Genomic DNA, 18,173 nt, shown 5'->3' on the forward strand with positions numbered 1-18,173 from the left:
TACTACAAACAACTATATGCCAATAAAATGGACAACCATGAAGAAATGGACGAATTCTTGGAAAGGTACAATTTTCCAGACTGAACCAAGAAGAATTAGAAAATATAAACAGACCTATCACAAGTAATGAAATTGAAACTGTAATTAAGAATCTTCCAACAAACAGAAGTCCATCTTCACAGGCGAATTCTATCAAACATTTAGAGAAGAGCTAACACCCATTCTTCTCACACTCTTCCAAAAAATTGCAGAGGGAGGAACACTCCCAAATTCGTTCTACAAAGCCACCATCACCCTGATACCAAAACCAGAAAAAGATATCACAATAAAAGAAAATTATAGACCAATATCACTGATAAACATAGATGCAAAAATCCTGAACAAAATACTAGCAAACAGATTCCAACAACATATTAAAAGGATCATCAACCATGATCAAGTGGAATTTATCCCAGGAATGAAAGGATTCTTCAATATACGCAAATCATTCAATGTGATAGACCATATTAACAAATTAAGGAATAAAAACCGTAAGATCCTCTCAATAGATGCAGAAAAAGCTTTTGACAAAATTCAACACCGATTGATGATAAAAACTCCCCAGAAAATGGGCATAGAGGGAAACTACCTCAACATAATAAAGGCCATATATGACAAACCCACAGCAAACATCATACTCATTTCCACTAAGATCAGAAACAAGACAAGGATGTCCACTCTTGCCACTCTTATTCAACATAGTTTTGGAAGTCCTAGACACAGCAATCAGAGAAGAAAAAGAAATAAAAGGAATACAAATTGGAAAAGAAGTAAAACTGTCACTGTTTGCAGATGACATGATACTATACACAGAAAACCCTAAAGATGCCACCAGAAAACTACTAGAACTGATCAATGAATTTGGTAAGGTTGCAGGATACAAAATTAATGCACAGAAATCTCTGGCATTCCTATACACTAACAACGAAAAATCAGAAAGAGAAATTAAGGAAACAATCCCATTTACCATCGCAACAAAAACAATAAAATACCTAGGAATAAACCTACCTAAGGAGGCAAAAGACTTGTACTCAGATATAAAACACTGATGAAAGAAATCAAAGATGACATATACAGATGGAGAAATATACCATGTTCTTGGATGGGAAGAATGAACATTGTGAAAATGACTATACTACCCAAAGCAATCTACAGATTCAATGTAATCTCTATCAAACTACCAATGGCATTTTTCACAGAACTAGAACAAAAAAATTGCACAATTTGTATGGAAACACAAAAAACCCTGAATACATAAAGCAATCTTGAGAAAGAAAAATGGAGCTGGAGGAATCAGGCTCCCTGACTTCAAACTATTCTACAAAGCTACAGTAATCAAGATAGTATGGTACTGGCACAAAAGCAGAAATATAGATCAATGGAACAGGATAGAAAGCCCAGAGATAAACCCACACACACATGGTCACCTAATTTATGACAAAGGAGGCAAGAATATACAATACAATGAAGAAAAGACAGCCTCTTCAATAAGTGGTGCTGGGAAAACTGGACAGCTACATGTAAACAAATGGAATTAGAACACTACCTAACAACATATACAAAAATAAACTCCAGATGGATTAAAGACCTAAATGTAAGACCAGACACTATAAAACTCTTAGAGGAAAACACAGGAAAAACACTCTTCGACATGAACCACAGCAAGATCTTTTTTGACCGACTTCCTAGAGTAATGAAAATAAAAACAAAAATAAACAAATGGGACCTAATGAAACTTCAAAGCTTTTGCACAGCAAAGGAAACCATAAACAAGACGAAAAGACAACCCTCAGAATGGGAGAAAATATTTGCAAACAAAGCAACTGACAAAGGATTAATCTCCAAAATATACAAACAGCTCATGGAGCTCAATATCAAAAAAACAAACAACCCAATTAAAAATGGGCAGAAGACCTAAACAGACATTTCACCAAAGGAGACATACAGATGGCCGAGAGGCACAAAGATGCTCAACATCACTAATTATTAGAGAAATGCAAATCAAAACTACAATGAGGTATCACCTCATACCAGTCAGAATGGCCATTATCAAAAAATATAGAAACAATAAATGCTGGAGAGGAAGGTGTGGTGAAAAGGGAACCCTCCTGCGCTGTTGGTGGGAATGTAAATTGATACAGCCACTATGGAGAACAGTATGGAGGTTCCTTAAAAAAACTAAAAATAGAACTACCATATGACCCAGCAATCCCACTACTGGGCATATACCCTGAGAAAACCATAATTCAAAAAGAGACATGTACCACAAAGTTCACTGCAGCACTATTTACTATAGCCAGGACATGGAAGCAACCTAAATGTCCATTGACAGATGAATGGATAAAGAAGATGTGGCACATATATACAATGGAATATTACTCTGCCATAGAAAGAAACGAAATTGAATTATTTGTAGTGAGGTGGATAGACCTAGAGTCTGTCATACAGAATGAAGTAAGTCAGAAAGAGAAAAACAAATACCATATGCGGACACATGTATATGGAATCTAAAAAAATGGTACTGATGAACCTAGTAGCAGGACAGGAATAAAGACGCAGACCTACTAGAGAATGGACTTGAGGATATGGGGAGGGGGAAGGGTAAGCTGGGACAAAGTGAGAGAGTGGCATGGACATGTATACACTACCAAATGTAAAACAGATAGCTAGTGGGAAGCAGCAGCATAGCACAGGGAGATCAGCTCGGTGATTTGCGATGACCTAGAGAGGTAGGATAGGGAGGGTGGGAGGGAGGCTCAAAAGGGAGGGGATATGGGGATATATGTATGCATATGGCTGATTCACTCTGTTGTACAACAGAAACTAACACAGCATTGTGAAGCAATTATACCCCCATAAAGATGTATAAATAAAAAAACTTATCTATGTACTTGTACCTAGAATAGAAAGCACAGAAAGAGATGTAGAAAGATACATGCCATAATGATAACAGTGGTTCCTTCAGTTTGAAGAGGCAATGAGCAAGTTACTGAATTGTTGGGCTAACATTTACTTCTGTAATTTTTTAAAAGGGTGGTCAGTGTCACCAGATAAAAAAATAGGGTTTACTATACAAAGAGGATGGTGGGGTGTATGGTGTGTGAAGAATTTATTCTAACTCCTTGCCAAATATCTTTTACCAGTTGAGGAATCCAGTCGGTGAATTCTATCCAGCTAATCTAGAATTAGGGCTATCAGTGAAATCATGAGACTCAGTCTTTAGTGTGCTGAAAAGCTATTGGCTATCGAAGGAAAGAGAAGGGGGAACAGGCTCATGGAAGAGCACAAGTTTCTCAAAGCAATGTTAGTCAATATGAGATAAATTAAAATGTGGGAAATAAACCAAACCTATAATTTCATTAGGAAGAATGAATGGGTTTCTAACTATAACTATGGGTTTCTAACTATAACCTACTCTAGCCCAGGATTTCAGAGATATCTGCTTCTGCAGGCATTGTTCTGCTCTGCCAGATGTTAGCAACCTATGGCACTCATACCTAAAAGAGTTCACGCCTTTTTATTTCTGCTGCATATCACCCTTCCAGCCACCTTTAAGAACTTTCAGTGGCCATTAAGAGAACTGGTGGTCAGACTAGTAATGTTCCTGGTGTCATCTCTACAGGTTGGCACATAATATTCTGTCCTCGTCTCCCTAGTGAGCTGGCCACATATCTATTCAGAAGCTCATTAAACCAGACCATAGTTAGGTTTCTGCCCACACACCCTACTCCCAATTGATCTAACATACCAGAAAAAAAAGGGATGAAACACATCTTTCAGAGAAGGTTGATTTCTAAGTTAGACGAATGGACCCCAGAACTCCTCAGCCAACTAAACAATACTGAATACTCACCACCTTCCTTCAAGCATCACAAAAAGTCTCCATGTTCGGGAGACTACATAGTTACCACCTCAATTTTCAGCTGTGAGTAAGTAAAGGATTTATTTTACTTATTTGAATATGCACTGTAAGTATATATGTGTGTTGTGAGAAGAATGTAAAAAGGATATAAAACCTATGACTACCTCAAATGTCTATGCTTGGTGTCTCATACCTGAAATTCCAATATTCCTTTATCTTCAGGCTTTGACTTGTTAAAATGCTAGTTTCTCTTAGAGAAAGCATACTTTAAACTATTCTCAGTCACATACATCTAGTGTAAAAGAGTTAGATCATTCCTTTCAAGCTTGTTTTGAGGAGGGACACAGGCACATTCAAGAAGGAAAAACAAAGCAGGGATACTAGACAGGATATAGAGGCAGGGGTAAGGGTAGTTCTGACCTGCTTATTTCCCAGTTTTGCCCATAGCCTACATGTCCCCCTCGTTATCTCAATTCATAGTACTAAACAATAAAAAATCCATTCCCACAAGAATGCCTCTATACCAAGGAAAGCCCTAGGAGTTATTCTTCTGAGGAAAGCAGGTGCTACTGATACTGTTCACCATATTTCTGTTCCTTCTTGCTCCCTCCAGGGCTCTCTCCAAGGTGGAAAGGAGCAAGCAGGCAAGCTATGATAGAGAACAAAAAAAAAAAAAAAAAAAAAGATAATTCCAGAGATGGAGCAGATCAAATGTCTTCACATTTACATTCTGATGGAACAAAGGACAATTGTCCTCTAATTTCAAATGTGCTCAGGTTAGGCTGTTTCCCAAATAGAATTGGCAGTAAAATCCAGTTCTCCAAATCCAACGTCCTTGCGCTTACCTGAGAGGGGCTGATTCTTTGTCCAGCCACTCCTGGATACTGTGGAGTCTGCCTCCAGGATGCTACTACTGTGAGACTTGGGGATGTGACGCCAGGAAGGGGCCAACCCAGCTGATCTCTTAGCACTTGTATCCCTTCAAAACAGAAACCAGAGTCTAGTGAAAGCATCAGAAGGCTGATAACTAGCAACATTCCTAGGACTAAATTCCCTCCAAAAACAACAACAAAAACCCCAAACATCGAACTAACATAATTAAAATACCTGCAAAACTACTTCTGAAAAATTGAAATACCCACTCCTTCCCCCATCTTATCTCACCTCATTCACATTTTGTGCATCTAGCAGTGTCTGGCACAAAACTTATTTAATGAATTAATAAACAAATGCTCTCATATGGATTGCCTTCCTCTTTCTTATACTTTTGTAGCATCTTCTCATGTGTAAAACTAAACAGGGTCTGAGGTCAGGGAAGAGCAGTGGGAAAGTATGAGGATACGGTTATCACTCTTGCAGAAGATATCACTCCTTTCAAAGCTATACTGTTAGGAAGCTTGTCTCCGAGGCAACTCAGTAAAAACAATATATGGAGATCTGAAATTTATAAAGCAAATGGGCCCTATGGACAGGGTGCAATGACCACTATTAAATAGTCATCATTATCTTACGGAATTATGAATATCACTGGCTTCATAAGACACAGAATCCCCAGTGATCTTAAAAAAAAAAAAGCCTAATATAAATGGCAAGAATAAATAACAATTGGGTTTTCTCTCTGATCATAGAACTATGTAAGTTTTGGTTCACTAACTCATTCTTTCAATAAAAGTTATTTACTAAACAATTATTTTATATATAATACTTTAAAAGTTGCCTCTCCTTTCTCAAATGCCTTTGCTCCTTCTCCCAGCAGAGGGTACTGTTGCCATAGAAAGTTGATCGAGCACATTTTGCTTGCCCACAAGACAGTAATAAAGTCCATCTCTTCACTTGTCTGAGTTAAAAAGCCTCTTGGTGGCTCACATTTCTGCAAGGGACAATGCAGCTATTCAAAGGCCAAACAATACCTGCAGACATTCGCGCTCTCAGGCAGGGCTGCGTCCAGGCTGACAGGGCTGCTGCTGTTCCTCTCACTGCTCTCATAGCCAGATTCCATTCGCTGGATTAGGCGAGGGTGCTGCTCTAAAAGGTGACAGGCTGGCCGTACTGGGCCCCAGATCTTGTACTGGGGTCTTGGTCCGCCAGTCTTAATGTCGTAAGCAGGTGGCTTGCTTAATTCCTCTGGTGTAAATTCTTTAGCTATCCCAATCAAAGGACAAGTATGGAAAAGGAGGTAGATTTAGCATCTGCCTCAAATCAAGATATAACTAACCCTTCCCTCTAGCTACTCATTCACTGAACTCATATCCCCAAAAGGCGACCCATGAGGGTAAAATTTTTACCCTTCAAGGTAAAAATGCACCTTGCCAAGTCTACCAGAAAACCCAGGTTTTTTTAAAAATACAAAAATCAACTTTATTCAAAAGCTCAATTCTTCCCTAATTATCTCCTTACCTGAATCCTCAGAAAAGGGGCTAAGCTGCGTATAGCCACAGTGCTTCCTTTTGTCCTTACTAAAGATACTGTCAATATTGAGAGACTCCCGTTTGGGTCTCCATGTTGGACGATACTTGCTAGAAGAACTGGATTTTGACTCACTGCTGGTACTCTCTACTTCCCAGTCACGAGAGTGTAAAGGCAGGTTCCGAGGAGGTTTTTTGTCAGTCTGGTCTCCTCCCCTCCCCACACAGGGAGATCCTAGGTTGGTCTGAGAAACCAGGGATGGTCTGTTATGGATAATATTGCTGACTGTCTCTTTAAAATCCCTTAGCCTGTTGGTGCTGCTGGATGATTTGGAGGCATTCCTAGGAGCCTGCTTCTCTTTCAGTGTTTCTCCTAAAAACACAAAGGATGAAACAACTGTAAATGTTTAAAGTCATCACGGGCACCCAGACTCCAGAGTCGAAAAAGAAAGAAAGGCCTTTGAGCAGACAGGAGAAGCCACAGCTGGAGTGTGAGTGTGACAGAGTGAATAAAGAAAGAGAAACTATGCAGGGGGGCTTGCCTTCACTGTGGTACCCTGAGGCCTGAAGCTCATCGCCTTTCCTCCTGACCCGGCCAGAGCTCCTCTTGCGCTCTATCAGTGAACCTTTCTTGGATGGGAGTTTCTGATTACATTCACTATCAGTCAGGTGTCCTGAAAAAAACAAGGAAATGGGGGTAAGCTGGTATCTGAGACTGACCTCCATCCTTTAGAGAACCTACTCTCCCTTTGGCATTCATGGCAGTACCACAAACTTAGTGGATCGGAAGCTGGAGAGGCCAAGACTATGTGATTTAAGTGTAGCAGGAATCTCTCAATAGATAAAGGCAGAAAAGCTAAAGTATTTAGCGGGAACTTCCAAATTTACAATGTCTCCTGAGCAAGTACCAATCTCGATCCCACTCATAATCCTTCCCAGTGACCCAGAAGGACACATTACTTGGTAGTTTTTAAAAGGCAAAAGTTTTAAAGATTAAATAAGAATATCATGGTAGCAACACATACCGAGTGAAGTTTAATTTTTATTACATCTGGTATTATCCTAGGTGCCCCAGCCTTTGCCCACAAGAGCTCTGATTGTATATGGCTTTAAGACCCAGTTCTAAACATTCCTTAAATGTGAATCATTCCAAAGGACATCTGAACTTTGAATAATTCTCATTCCCAGCCATAACCCATGCTTTACCAAACTTGACTTCGCCTAGAGATTACACTTCATAGTTCCTCAATACTAATCACTGGGAAATCCAGGAGATCTGGGCTCTTTTATGTAACTTGCCATACTTCACGCCCACAGTATGTGAATGTATAAGTATGATCTGACAACAGCAAAGGTCAGATTCTAAAGGATATAATCATCTAAGCTGCTGGAAGCCAAAGGTGAATTAAGCAACAATTAAATTGGAATATAGGCTTAGAGGAAATCCCCTAGGGTTCTCAAATATCTGAGAGCTAGCAGAAATTTGCTTTCATATGTTAGTTATGAAAATCCTTGTACATATTCAGGTATGATATGCAATGATATGGCTACATATTTTCAATTACCAACGCAATCTCTTATTGCTTTTATCTAATCATTTGCTATCTCTGGGCCCATAAGAAAGACCTATCAGTTGGAACAACTAAATCCGCAAATGTAAAAACCAATGGGCATGCTCCCCCACCCCCAGCCATTCACAAACCCTTCAAATAAACCTGACTCTCCTTATTTATCCTGTGACTTGGTTTCTCCCTGGTTCACAGTTTCAGAAATACAATCTAAAAAAATCACACTTTGCAGTAGTCATCTATGCAATAGTCATCAAAAGAAATCCAACATGAATCCAACCAAACCACTAGATCCAACTACCAATTTATAAAAAATATAGAAGACAGAGAAACACGCTACAGTTTACCATACAGACACAATCAGCAAAATTTAAAATGTGGGAAAAGTACAGCACAAACTACCTAGTTCTTCAACAATAAACAGAAAGGAAGAAACAGAGGCAAAACCTACAGATTAAAGGAAATGTAAAAGACTTATTAACCCATCACAATGTGTAGACCTCATTTGGATTCTGAGTCAAAAACAAACCAACCATTAAAAAATATGACATTTATGAGATAATAGGATATTTGAACACTCATTGGTTATTTAGTGGTTTTAAGAAGTTACTAATTTAAAAAATGATTCTTTTAGAGATACATACTAACATATTTATGGAAAAGGTGGTATGATGTCTGGGATTTGCTTCAAAATAATCCATGAGTAGGGGAAGTGGGCAGAGGTACAGATAAAACTAGATTGACCATGAGTTATAATTATTGAAACTAGGTGATGGGTACATGAAGGGGCTGTATACTATTCTGTATGCTTTTGAATATGTTTGAAATTCTCTCTCTTTTTTTTTAAAGGGCATGCACAGGATGTAAACCACCAATCTGAAGCCATGGGATCACTAATTCCCAAGTCTCTAAGAGTATGGGCACTGTTCTATGCCTTAGGTGATGAACTTTTCATCTCAGCAGTCAGTCACTTACTGTTCTTCCTTTTGTGCCCTGTAATGATTTCTTCCACTGACACAGGCACAATCTTCTGTAGATTAATAGAACAATTCAAGAATGTTCTCTGCATGGAACTCACAATAACAAACAGGCTAGCTTTCCATCCTTTTATTTCTCTGTCCTTCAGGAAGCCCAGCAAGGTCATGAGCAGGTTTCCCCATCCATAAATATGCCCCTTCTCTCAAAGCCCTTCAGGGCTTTCAAACAAAGCCTGGCATGAGAAGGAAATGAGGTGCAAGACCACAAGGGTTAATGGGGCACTATGAGAATGACAGGGGTCCAGAGCACAGCAGGAAAAAAGCCTTCAGAAAAAGATTTCAGAATAAACAATCACATTACAAGGGTCCTTACTGATAGGCTGCTGTTGACGGGAACATCATCATTCATTCAGAATTGAGTTGCTTTCTTCCATCCCTCTCAATTACCCAAGTTCTGTGCATTTCCCCCTTTGCATGACAAACATTTCTGACTTGCCCCAGTTTCTTTTGCTTGGGAGACCCTCTATGCAGAACTGAATCAGGCAAGCAGGGTCCACTGTATAAGTCCCTACCTGTGTCCCGACTGCTCTGAGACGTGGAATCGTTCTCCACATTATAGATGACTGTTCCCTGAGAATCAGAAGAGAAGTGACTGACCACAGACTCATGGTGGGAGTGTTTGTAGGGATAGCTCTCCGCTGAAGAATCTGTTCGAGTATCACTTGAGATGGAGGGCTCCCTCCCTGAGGGAAGGAGGAGACATGCAAAGGTGAGGAGAGAGAGGACAGCGACAGAGAGGGGGCGAAGAGCTGGACGGCAACAAAGGTTCACGAGGTAAGAACTTCCTAAATGGAAGGGTGAGAAGGATATAGCAGAGCCGTTCTTCCCAACTCCCAACTTCAGATAACCCAGGCACACAATTCCTTCCACTCCTGCCCCTACCTTGCTGAAGCCCTCCCTTTGCCTGCCATTGTGAAAAACTGTGGGGCTTTTAGAAAACCTACAGGGGGAAAAGTAGAAGAAAGGAAAAAGTTGTGAAAAGTAAGATCTACTTAGATGGCAAGTCCTACGCCAACCTGGCACACATAACCAGTTGTTTCCCTATCCCAGAATTTTTCTCCTATACTGCCAGAAAAGTCACTTTTAAAAATTTAAAAGCATTTTTAATATCTATGAGACATTATAGGGCAGTTATTTATACTTTGGTGTGAATTAGTTCAATTAGACTACTTTCCTCTGAGCACCTAGCTGAGATAAGCACAACAGTGTAAATGGGTGTTTGACTGAAGGGAGAAGAAGCAGAGCAGGTCTGGGTGGGGCACAAGGGTGGGAAGAACATACCAAACAGGAGGGAGGTACAAAAGGGAGGGGAAAAGATTCCAAAGACAAGTATCTTCTCTTTCAAAATTATACTCAGGGCCAGCCAGCCTTAGATCCAGAAGAGGAAAAGAACATTACTTTTTCCTCCTTTTAGGAATCAAGCCAAAACCATTAGGGTTGCATTTCTATTATAGGATGAGTTTCTGAGGGATAGCCTGAGACTTTAGTAATAAAGCTGCAACTGTTTCTACAGGAAAACATGATTTAAGTTCCAAATAACTGAATTAGAAGTGAACAGCTGATTCATAAGCTAAGGAATATTGCTACTACACTTGGCATTTTAAAACAAAAATCTCTCATCCCAAACAAAATGACGAGCTTTGTAGTAACTCATATCATTTTCTTGGTCTTAACAACTCAAGTCACTGTTAAATTGCTAGTAAGAATGAGTCATCTTAGCAATATTAGAAGGTTAAATAGTGAGGTTTCCCTCACAAACTTAATACCTCAGTCTAAATGAACATAATTTCCTTCTCATTTTTGAATCGGGGCCAGGTGATCTAGACAATACATTCCTAAACACTGAAGGAAACAAAGCCTGGCACAACTTGGGCTTCAGCATGAGTTGGCACTTCTTTCTTATCTCTGATGAATCCTCTTTCTCCAAGCTAGGTTAAGTGCTAGGCTCATGACTGTGAGACCCTACTGTCCAGTCATCACATTGGAGTCGGGAGGGAGAAGTAAAGAGCTAGGCTGCTCACCTGAATCTTCACTATCGTAGCACGTCCTGCTGTACGACTGGAACGCAACTTGCGGGGGCAGGTCCTGGGTGGACACTGGGGTACCCTGGGGGTCTGCATAAAGTAGCAGCAAAGGCTGATAATGCCCCTTGATGCATTTGGTCACCACATCCTTCCATTTGGGCCCAATCTGAACCAGAAACAACCAGAAAAAGCATGATAATTATACTTCATATCCATGATTCAACACATATCTTTCTATTCTATTTTTCTAAAGAAAATAAAAGAGATGAAAAGACAAGAACTGGGTAAAGAAACAACAAAAGAGATCTTGGACCTAAACTTAATGAATTTTTTTTTTTTTTTTTTTAATTTTTGGCTGCGCCACGTGGCATATAGGATCTTAGTTCCCCGACCAGGGATCAAACCCACGCCCTCTGCAGTGGAAGTGCAGAGTCTTAACCACTGGACCTCCAGGGAAATCCCAATGAATTTTTTGTTAAGTCTTTTTTAATGAAATCCTTTTAGAAAGCACTAAAACCCTATAAGAGATAGGAATGATGAATAAAATTACTTTTATTCCTGTGAAACATCAATTCAATTATGAAATACGAATAAAAGTTCTCAAAGCTGAATATGCTATGTGAGGGGACTTCAGTTGACTTGGTGATCAATTTCTTTTCACAGACATCAAATAAAAGCCCTTGTTTGAAATTTGCATTTCTATAATTTTCTCCTAAATATTAAAATCACCTTCATGAAGCTAAAGAGCAGACAGAAACTGTCTCACAGACTGCCTGAAAATAAGTGACATTCCGTCTCAGAGTTCACACAAGGCAGGACATAAAATGTCAAACTGCTTAGAATACACAGCTGAACCTCTCAGCCTTAGCTTTGTGCTGGATTCAGCGCTGCCATGGCAGTGGAAAAAAGTGACAGAATAGCCATGGAAACAACAATCCAATCAAATCCCCAAACTCACTCTCTCTTAAGTTTGATCCAGTCACATTCTTAGATGGTGTGTTCTTGGAGTCAGACCACTGGCACAGTGTTTATTTCATAATAGACGTTCAGTAAATTTATAACTGAGTTATCATTTTAACTGAAACATTTATATGCTTTTTACATACAAATCTGATTTAATATTTTATAAGGCAGGCATTATTTTTCAAATGAAAAACCTAAAGCTCAAAGAATTTACATAAGTTGCCCAAGATTACAACAGTAAAAAAGAGATGAAGAAGAGAATCAGGGAATTTAACAAAGACTTTACTATTTGTAGAGGACACTAGGTAAGGCCCATGGGTTGGTGTAGATTATAGTCAGCAGTCTCCTAGCTGCTAACCTTATCACAAGAGGCTTCCTAACTCACACAGATCACCTAAACTACTTCAGCCACACACTCTGTGGTTTAGATAGTACCAAATTTCCAGCTTTAAATATCATTATAGCCTTATTTTCTCTACACTATCCCCAAAATACGTTAATCCGTGATACAGTACTTCAGGGAGATAACAATCAGAGAATAATTTATAGCAGCCCTGGGACAAAGTATTACCCACTGTTAATTACAAGATTTGGAATTCTGAACTCTGTGCTAAGCTTATAACCTAATTTGAGGCATTAGATTGTTCTCGCTCAAATCAACGAATTAACATATTTTTTAAAAAGCCCTTTCAACTATAAATTCAGAATGGTTCTGAATGCTGGTGAGGTGATTCAGAGAAAATAATAGAAGATAAATTGATCCTGTCCTCAAGGAACTTGGTCTGTTGGGAAAGACAAGACTGACACTCTCATAAATTCAATAGATAGGCAGACAGACATTAAAATTATGAAAATGAAACACTGAAGACAAGTAACTGTCCATAGTTTTTTGTTCCATTCACCAAACACGTCAAGAAGGACTTGAATATTCCTACCTCCTTGACGTGAGCATCATCAAAATACATCCATTTGCGGATCTTTGTTTGGAAAAAGAATGTAGAATAATGTTTGCCGTAGTAACAGATCATTCCTACTAAGTACAGTTCAGACTGCTTGGCCCGGTCATCTGTCACTCTGAAAAACAGCTGTGGGGAAAGAGGAGAAAGGAAAGAACCATCACATACTCAGTCCTCTCACATCATCTCTCAGCAGACTCCATCATTTCTTCATTAAGGTACTGACTTGCTTCTCCTTTTGCTAATCCATATTAATCATCAGAAATGAACATAAAAAGGCAAAATTTTAGCGAAATGTCAGAGAGATAGTGGCCAAACTGGTAACGTGGTGATGTTTCTTCATAACATTTATTTTATTTATTTATTTATTCATTCATTCATTCATTCTAATTGCGGCAAGCAGGGGCTACTCTTCGTTGCAGTGTGTGGGTTTCTCACTGCGGTGGCTTCTCTTGTTGTGGAGCATGAGTTCTAGGCGCATGGGCTTCAGTACTTGTGGCACGTGGGCTCAGTAGTTGTGGCTCACGGGCTCCAGAGCGCAGGCTCAGTAGTTGTGGCACACAGGCTTAGTTGCTCCGCAGCATGTGGGATTTTCCTGGACCAGGGCTCGAACCCGTGTCCCCTGCATTGGCAGGTGGATTCTTAACCACTGCGCCACCAGGGAAGTCCTCTTCGTACCGTTTAATAATATTTTCTTGCTGGGGCCTATTCTAAGATGAGCCAGGAATGTCAAAAAATAAAATAAAACAAAAACAAAACATTCTCAAGTTTCAAAGGTTATTTATCAGCTGGTGCCACAAATATAAATTTCCTGTTGAGACACTGAGTAGAAGGTAAGAAAGCACTTAGGGGGAGCAATCCCACCATACCAGTTACCAACATTTCAATTCCTAGATATCTAGCACTGTCCTAGGTGTTAAGAGACATACAAAATATTTGAAGGCAAGGACTCTTGCCTTGAGGAATCTGGTCGAAAAAGCAATCATAAAAATAAAGCTAGAACAGAACAGAATATGTAGGCTATAGAAATTTAGAAAAATGACATTTTATTGTGCATAGCCTACTATGTCAGAGACTCTTTGGCAAGGAGACCTAAAGTAAGATCCCAGATGGTTCACTTATTCTCAACCATGGCTTAATGACATTAAAAAACAACAAGGGATCTCCTTAGTCACAGGACCATCCCAGAGGGAAACCAGTAGAAAGGAAACCACAGACTTTCTGGCTCTTCTCTTGAACTGAAGGAAAACCCTGGCTGTACCTATACTAGGGCATGCCGCTGATAAGGTAAACAGCCCACGTCTGAAGTCTGTTTCCACTAGAATTCTCTTCCAAGCCACTTCATTACCTTCTCAGCAGATGTTGGTTCCTACCATGAATTTAATATTCTAGGACTCATGTCATCAGCTTCTACCTCCTTCACCTCCCATAGCAGAACTACTCAGGACTGCTCACTTCTTTGACCTTACTACCTCCCATGGTTGAATACACTTCCCTATTCTACACTGGTATTAACTAATATTAAGTAGAGCATATGATAACTCTATGAATTACTTGTTTTATCAGTAGCTAAGCTCTGCCCATCCTGTCTTTCAAGGCCAAGATCATCCCATATCTTCCAAAAAGCCTTTGCCACCTATGCAAAGGAGGTATGTGAGCATGTACATGCATGCACACGTACGTGTACAGATACACACAATATATTTTTTCAAAACTCTTTAATATTGCCATTTAGGATATACCTTTGTGTTCAGAGTTCACTGCCCTTGAGCAATAGTAGGTTACAAGAACTCCAAGTGAGAGATAAAGGTAACTAACACTCACGTCACCCAGCTTAAGGCAGGTGCCCAGGCTGTGAATGACATCCTCTGCCAAATCTGAGTGGTCCGAGTCCCATACCAGCCCAATTGTGATAATCTGTGGAGCGTTCATCAACACACGGCGAATCCGAATCCTCTCTCCACAGTTGCTCTGAAATACATATATAATGCTAGTGAGAAATGTTGCCCACTGACCCTGCCTCAATTCCACTAATCTCAGGGTTTCCCTCCCCACTCTGAACCCCACACCTCACTTAACTCACCGGGCAGTTCCGCAGATCCCCCATGGTGCTGGCATTCTGCAGCAGCTCACCAAACATGCTTGGTGAGGGTTTTTCTCGTCTTTCCAGCATACAAATAGCCTGATTGCTTCGAGATGGGGAATTGAAGGGGGATGATGTTGAGAGCTGTACAGGGTTATAGCTAAATCATTCATGCAAATTCCTAACTCACATGTTTGACTTTCTTCCTCTGCCCACTATGCCAAAGCCCCTCATCCTGACCAGCCTCAGTATCCCACAGAGTAAGTGTGCCTGCCTGTCCCCAAATCCAAAGCTCATAGAATCCCCATTCCTCCTCCCACTCTGCTGGCCAGAACTTGAGACTAAGAAAAGGGGACAGATGGGAGAGGAAAGAAGGAGAACAAAGGTTATTTTAAAATTACTGTTCTGAGTTCCTACAATATAGCAAATACTCAGCAATAAGGATACAAGCTATCTGGGTGCCTTCAGTTAAAACCCAGTCAACTGAAGGACTGCCTAAGTATACAAACAGAGAACCCTATAAGACTCACCAAAGGGAAGTAGTGGAGATATAATGCACCATCTGGATGAAAGGCAGCGGATCAGAAGTGGCGCCGCAGCTAGTACATACACACTAAGCCCGGGGAGGAAAAAGCAAAACAAGCAGCCACAGTCATTAACTGTTTTGGCACCCATTTGACATCCTACATCCTAGGATAAAGTGTTCTTGAAGAAAAGGTCTAAGAAGTGATGGGAATAGAAATAGGGTTCACCTGCTCAAACAACGTCATTGCAAATTTCTGGTGGGAGATGCAGTGTTGGGCAGTGCATATGTCCTCTTTGGTTTCGTCAGCAATATGGAAGTGAATCCTCATCAGGAGGTTTTCCTAATAGGGAAGGACAAAAAGCAGTACATCGACAATATTTAACAAACAAAAGCACAAATTTGTTGGCAGTTTACTCAGAGAAACAGCAATCCTCCTTGAAGGTACGAATACCTCTGATTTTTTTTTTTAATTTTTAATTTGAAATAATTATAAATTCACAGAAAGTTTCAAAAAAATTATACAGGAGGTCCATGTACCCTTCACCCAGTTTCCTCCACAGGTGACATGTTACATAACTATAGTACAATATCCAAACCAGCAAATGGACATCAATAAAATCCACAGAGTTTATTCAGATTTCACCAGTTTTACATACATTCATTTGGGTGTATGTGTAGCTCCATGCAATTTTATCACATGTATAGTCATGTAAACACTCCCACAATTAAGATATAAAACTCTTTCATCACCACAAAGCTCCCTTCTGCTATTCCTTTAAAACTTTACCCACTCAATTCCAACCCTAACCCTTAGCAACCACTAACATGCTGTCCCATCTCTATAATTTTATTATTTCAAGAATGTTAAATAAATGAGATCATACAGTACATAACCTATTGATACTGCGTTTTTCACTCATCGTAACTCCCTTTAGATCATTCAACGTTACATAAATCAACAGTTCATTCCTTTTTATTGCTGCACAGTATTCCCTGATATAGAAGTACCCCAGTTTGCTTCACCATCTACCCATTAAAAGCATCTGGGCTTTTTTACTTTAGGGCTATCACAAATAAAGCTTCTCTGAACATTCATGTACAGGTTTTTGTATGAACATATGTTTTCATCTCTCTGGGATTCACGTACAGGAATCTAACTGCTAAATCCTATGGTAGTTTGCAAGTTTAGTTTTTTAAGAAACTGCCAAAGTGTTTTCCAGAGTGGCTATACCATTGTTCATTCCTACCAGCAATAAAGCAGTGATCCAGTTTCTCAGGGGCACCCCTGATTTTGGCCTATATTTTACCCTATAATAGGATGTATATCACTCAGATTGTTTAATGGTTGCATAGAGTCTTTTGAAGGTTGATGAACAGAACCCAGAGTTGAGAAGAGTTAGGGTCCTCTACTAAAAGTCACTGGGAGCAAAGTAGCCATCTACATAGCACATCACACTTGTGCTAAGGACTCAGCTGTTCTCTGTTTAATTCTGTTTAGTATGCAGGAGCTCTCAAACTGTGCTCCCCAGACCAGCAGCATCAGTGTTAGCATCACCTAGGAACTTGTTAGAGATATTCTTGGGACCCACTCCAGACCTACTGAAACAGAAACTCAAGGGAGTTGGGCCCAGAAATTTGTATTTTAATGGGCCTTGTCTCCTCTGAAGGTGAGAGTTACTGTTCTGTGTGATGGCAAGCACAAAACTACCCTAAGCCTGAAGAAAAAAGAATAAACCCACTAGGCAATTCATACTTTATTAGCAGAAACAACTTAGAGAAACTGGGGAAATTCCTAGTTATAACTGTAGAGACCAGGAGCACAGTAAAGTAGCCAGTCCCTGATGGAGACCATTCACAGTCTCACCCCATATCAAAGAGGGCCAGAGGCCAGCACTTACAAAGCACTCCGCAGCATCATCCATAATTCCCAGCTGGAAACGCTGTTCATCCTGAAAAGTCTTTGCCAGAGCACTGCGGAGAGTGTCAGATGGAAGCACTTTTTCAGTACTGCACTGAAACTGGTTAAAGATTCCCTGTAGAGAAGAGGTTAGACAAGGGGAAAAGCACAATGCTGTTACTGAGCTTCTATGCATCCCAGTCTGTCATGCTAGGATCTCCATGCTTACAGCTATGGAGCCAAATGTACTTTGAATGAGTTGATATGCTTGCAGTTAGTTATAAAAAAGTAAAAAAACAAGACTCATAATAAAGGGCATGATATGTGCTAATAAGGGTCCTTGCTCTTCCATCTGAGTGTGATACCATCAAGGACTCATTAGGAGAGACCGTTGTCATGAGTTAATGCAATGCAGTTACCTCATTTCCTCTGATATAGAAAGAGGTAGATGGTCTACAATAAATAAAGATAAATTATATGTCACTGAATTGGTAAATTATTCTCTGGGGGCTCATCGTATGAAACTTGGCTCCTTCTTTTAAATTGTTTAGCTACTATAAAATTACCCAAAAGTAAAAAGAATAATATAACAAATACCTACGTGTCTAACACTAAGAAATAAACATTCTATCATGTTTACTTCCAATCTACAGATAAAGCTAAAGTCCCCGTTAAGACCAGCCACTCACTATGAGTTTGTTGCACAATCTTCTGTTTATAATACTTTTGCATATATTTGTATGTGTGTATATATGTGTGTGTGTATGTATATAACCCTCAATAATACATAGTATGCTTGTGTGTGTGTGTCTT

General features: G+C 39.8%; 1 protein-coding gene across 11 annotated transcripts in view; it reads right to left on the bottom strand.

Annotated features, from left to right (window-relative positions):
- USP54 (ubiquitin specific peptidase 54) overlaps positions 1-18,173 on the bottom strand; it is a 147,015-nt gene that overhangs the window by 26,681 nt on the left and 102,161 nt on the right. For 8 of the 11 annotated variants that reach the window (XM_068547833.1, XM_068547830.1, XM_068547831.1 and 5 more), the window contains exons 4-15: positions 17,362-17,496; positions 15,690-15,803; positions 15,468-15,550; positions 14,938-15,043; positions 14,679-14,825; positions 12,834-12,983; positions 10,933-11,101; positions 9,424-9,594; positions 6,849-6,980; positions 6,299-6,679; positions 5,812-6,043; positions 4,747-4,880 (exon numbers count right to left, since the gene is read on the bottom strand). In XM_068547833.1, coding sequence (XP_068403934.1) covers positions 4,747-4,880; positions 5,812-6,043; positions 6,299-6,679; positions 6,849-6,980; positions 9,424-9,594; positions 10,933-11,101; positions 12,834-12,983; positions 14,679-14,825; positions 14,938-15,043; positions 15,468-15,550; positions 15,690-15,803; positions 17,362-17,496 — 1,954 coding nt within the window. The remainder of the gene's footprint in view (positions 1-4,746; positions 4,881-5,811; positions 6,044-6,298; positions 6,680-6,848; positions 6,981-9,423; positions 9,595-10,932; positions 11,102-12,833; positions 12,984-14,678; positions 14,826-14,937; positions 15,044-15,467; positions 15,551-15,689; positions 15,804-17,361; positions 17,497-18,173) is intronic. The other 3 variants (XM_068547834.1, XM_068547835.1, XM_068547832.1) reach the window with 1 other exon arrangement.

Source organism: Eschrichtius robustus, chromosome 7, assembly GCF_028021215.1.
Source record: "Eschrichtius robustus isolate mEscRob2 chromosome 7, mEscRob2.pri, whole genome shotgun sequence".
In the NCBI taxonomy this organism is placed as follows: domain Eukaryota; kingdom Metazoa; phylum Chordata; class Mammalia; order Artiodactyla; family Eschrichtiidae; genus Eschrichtius; species Eschrichtius robustus.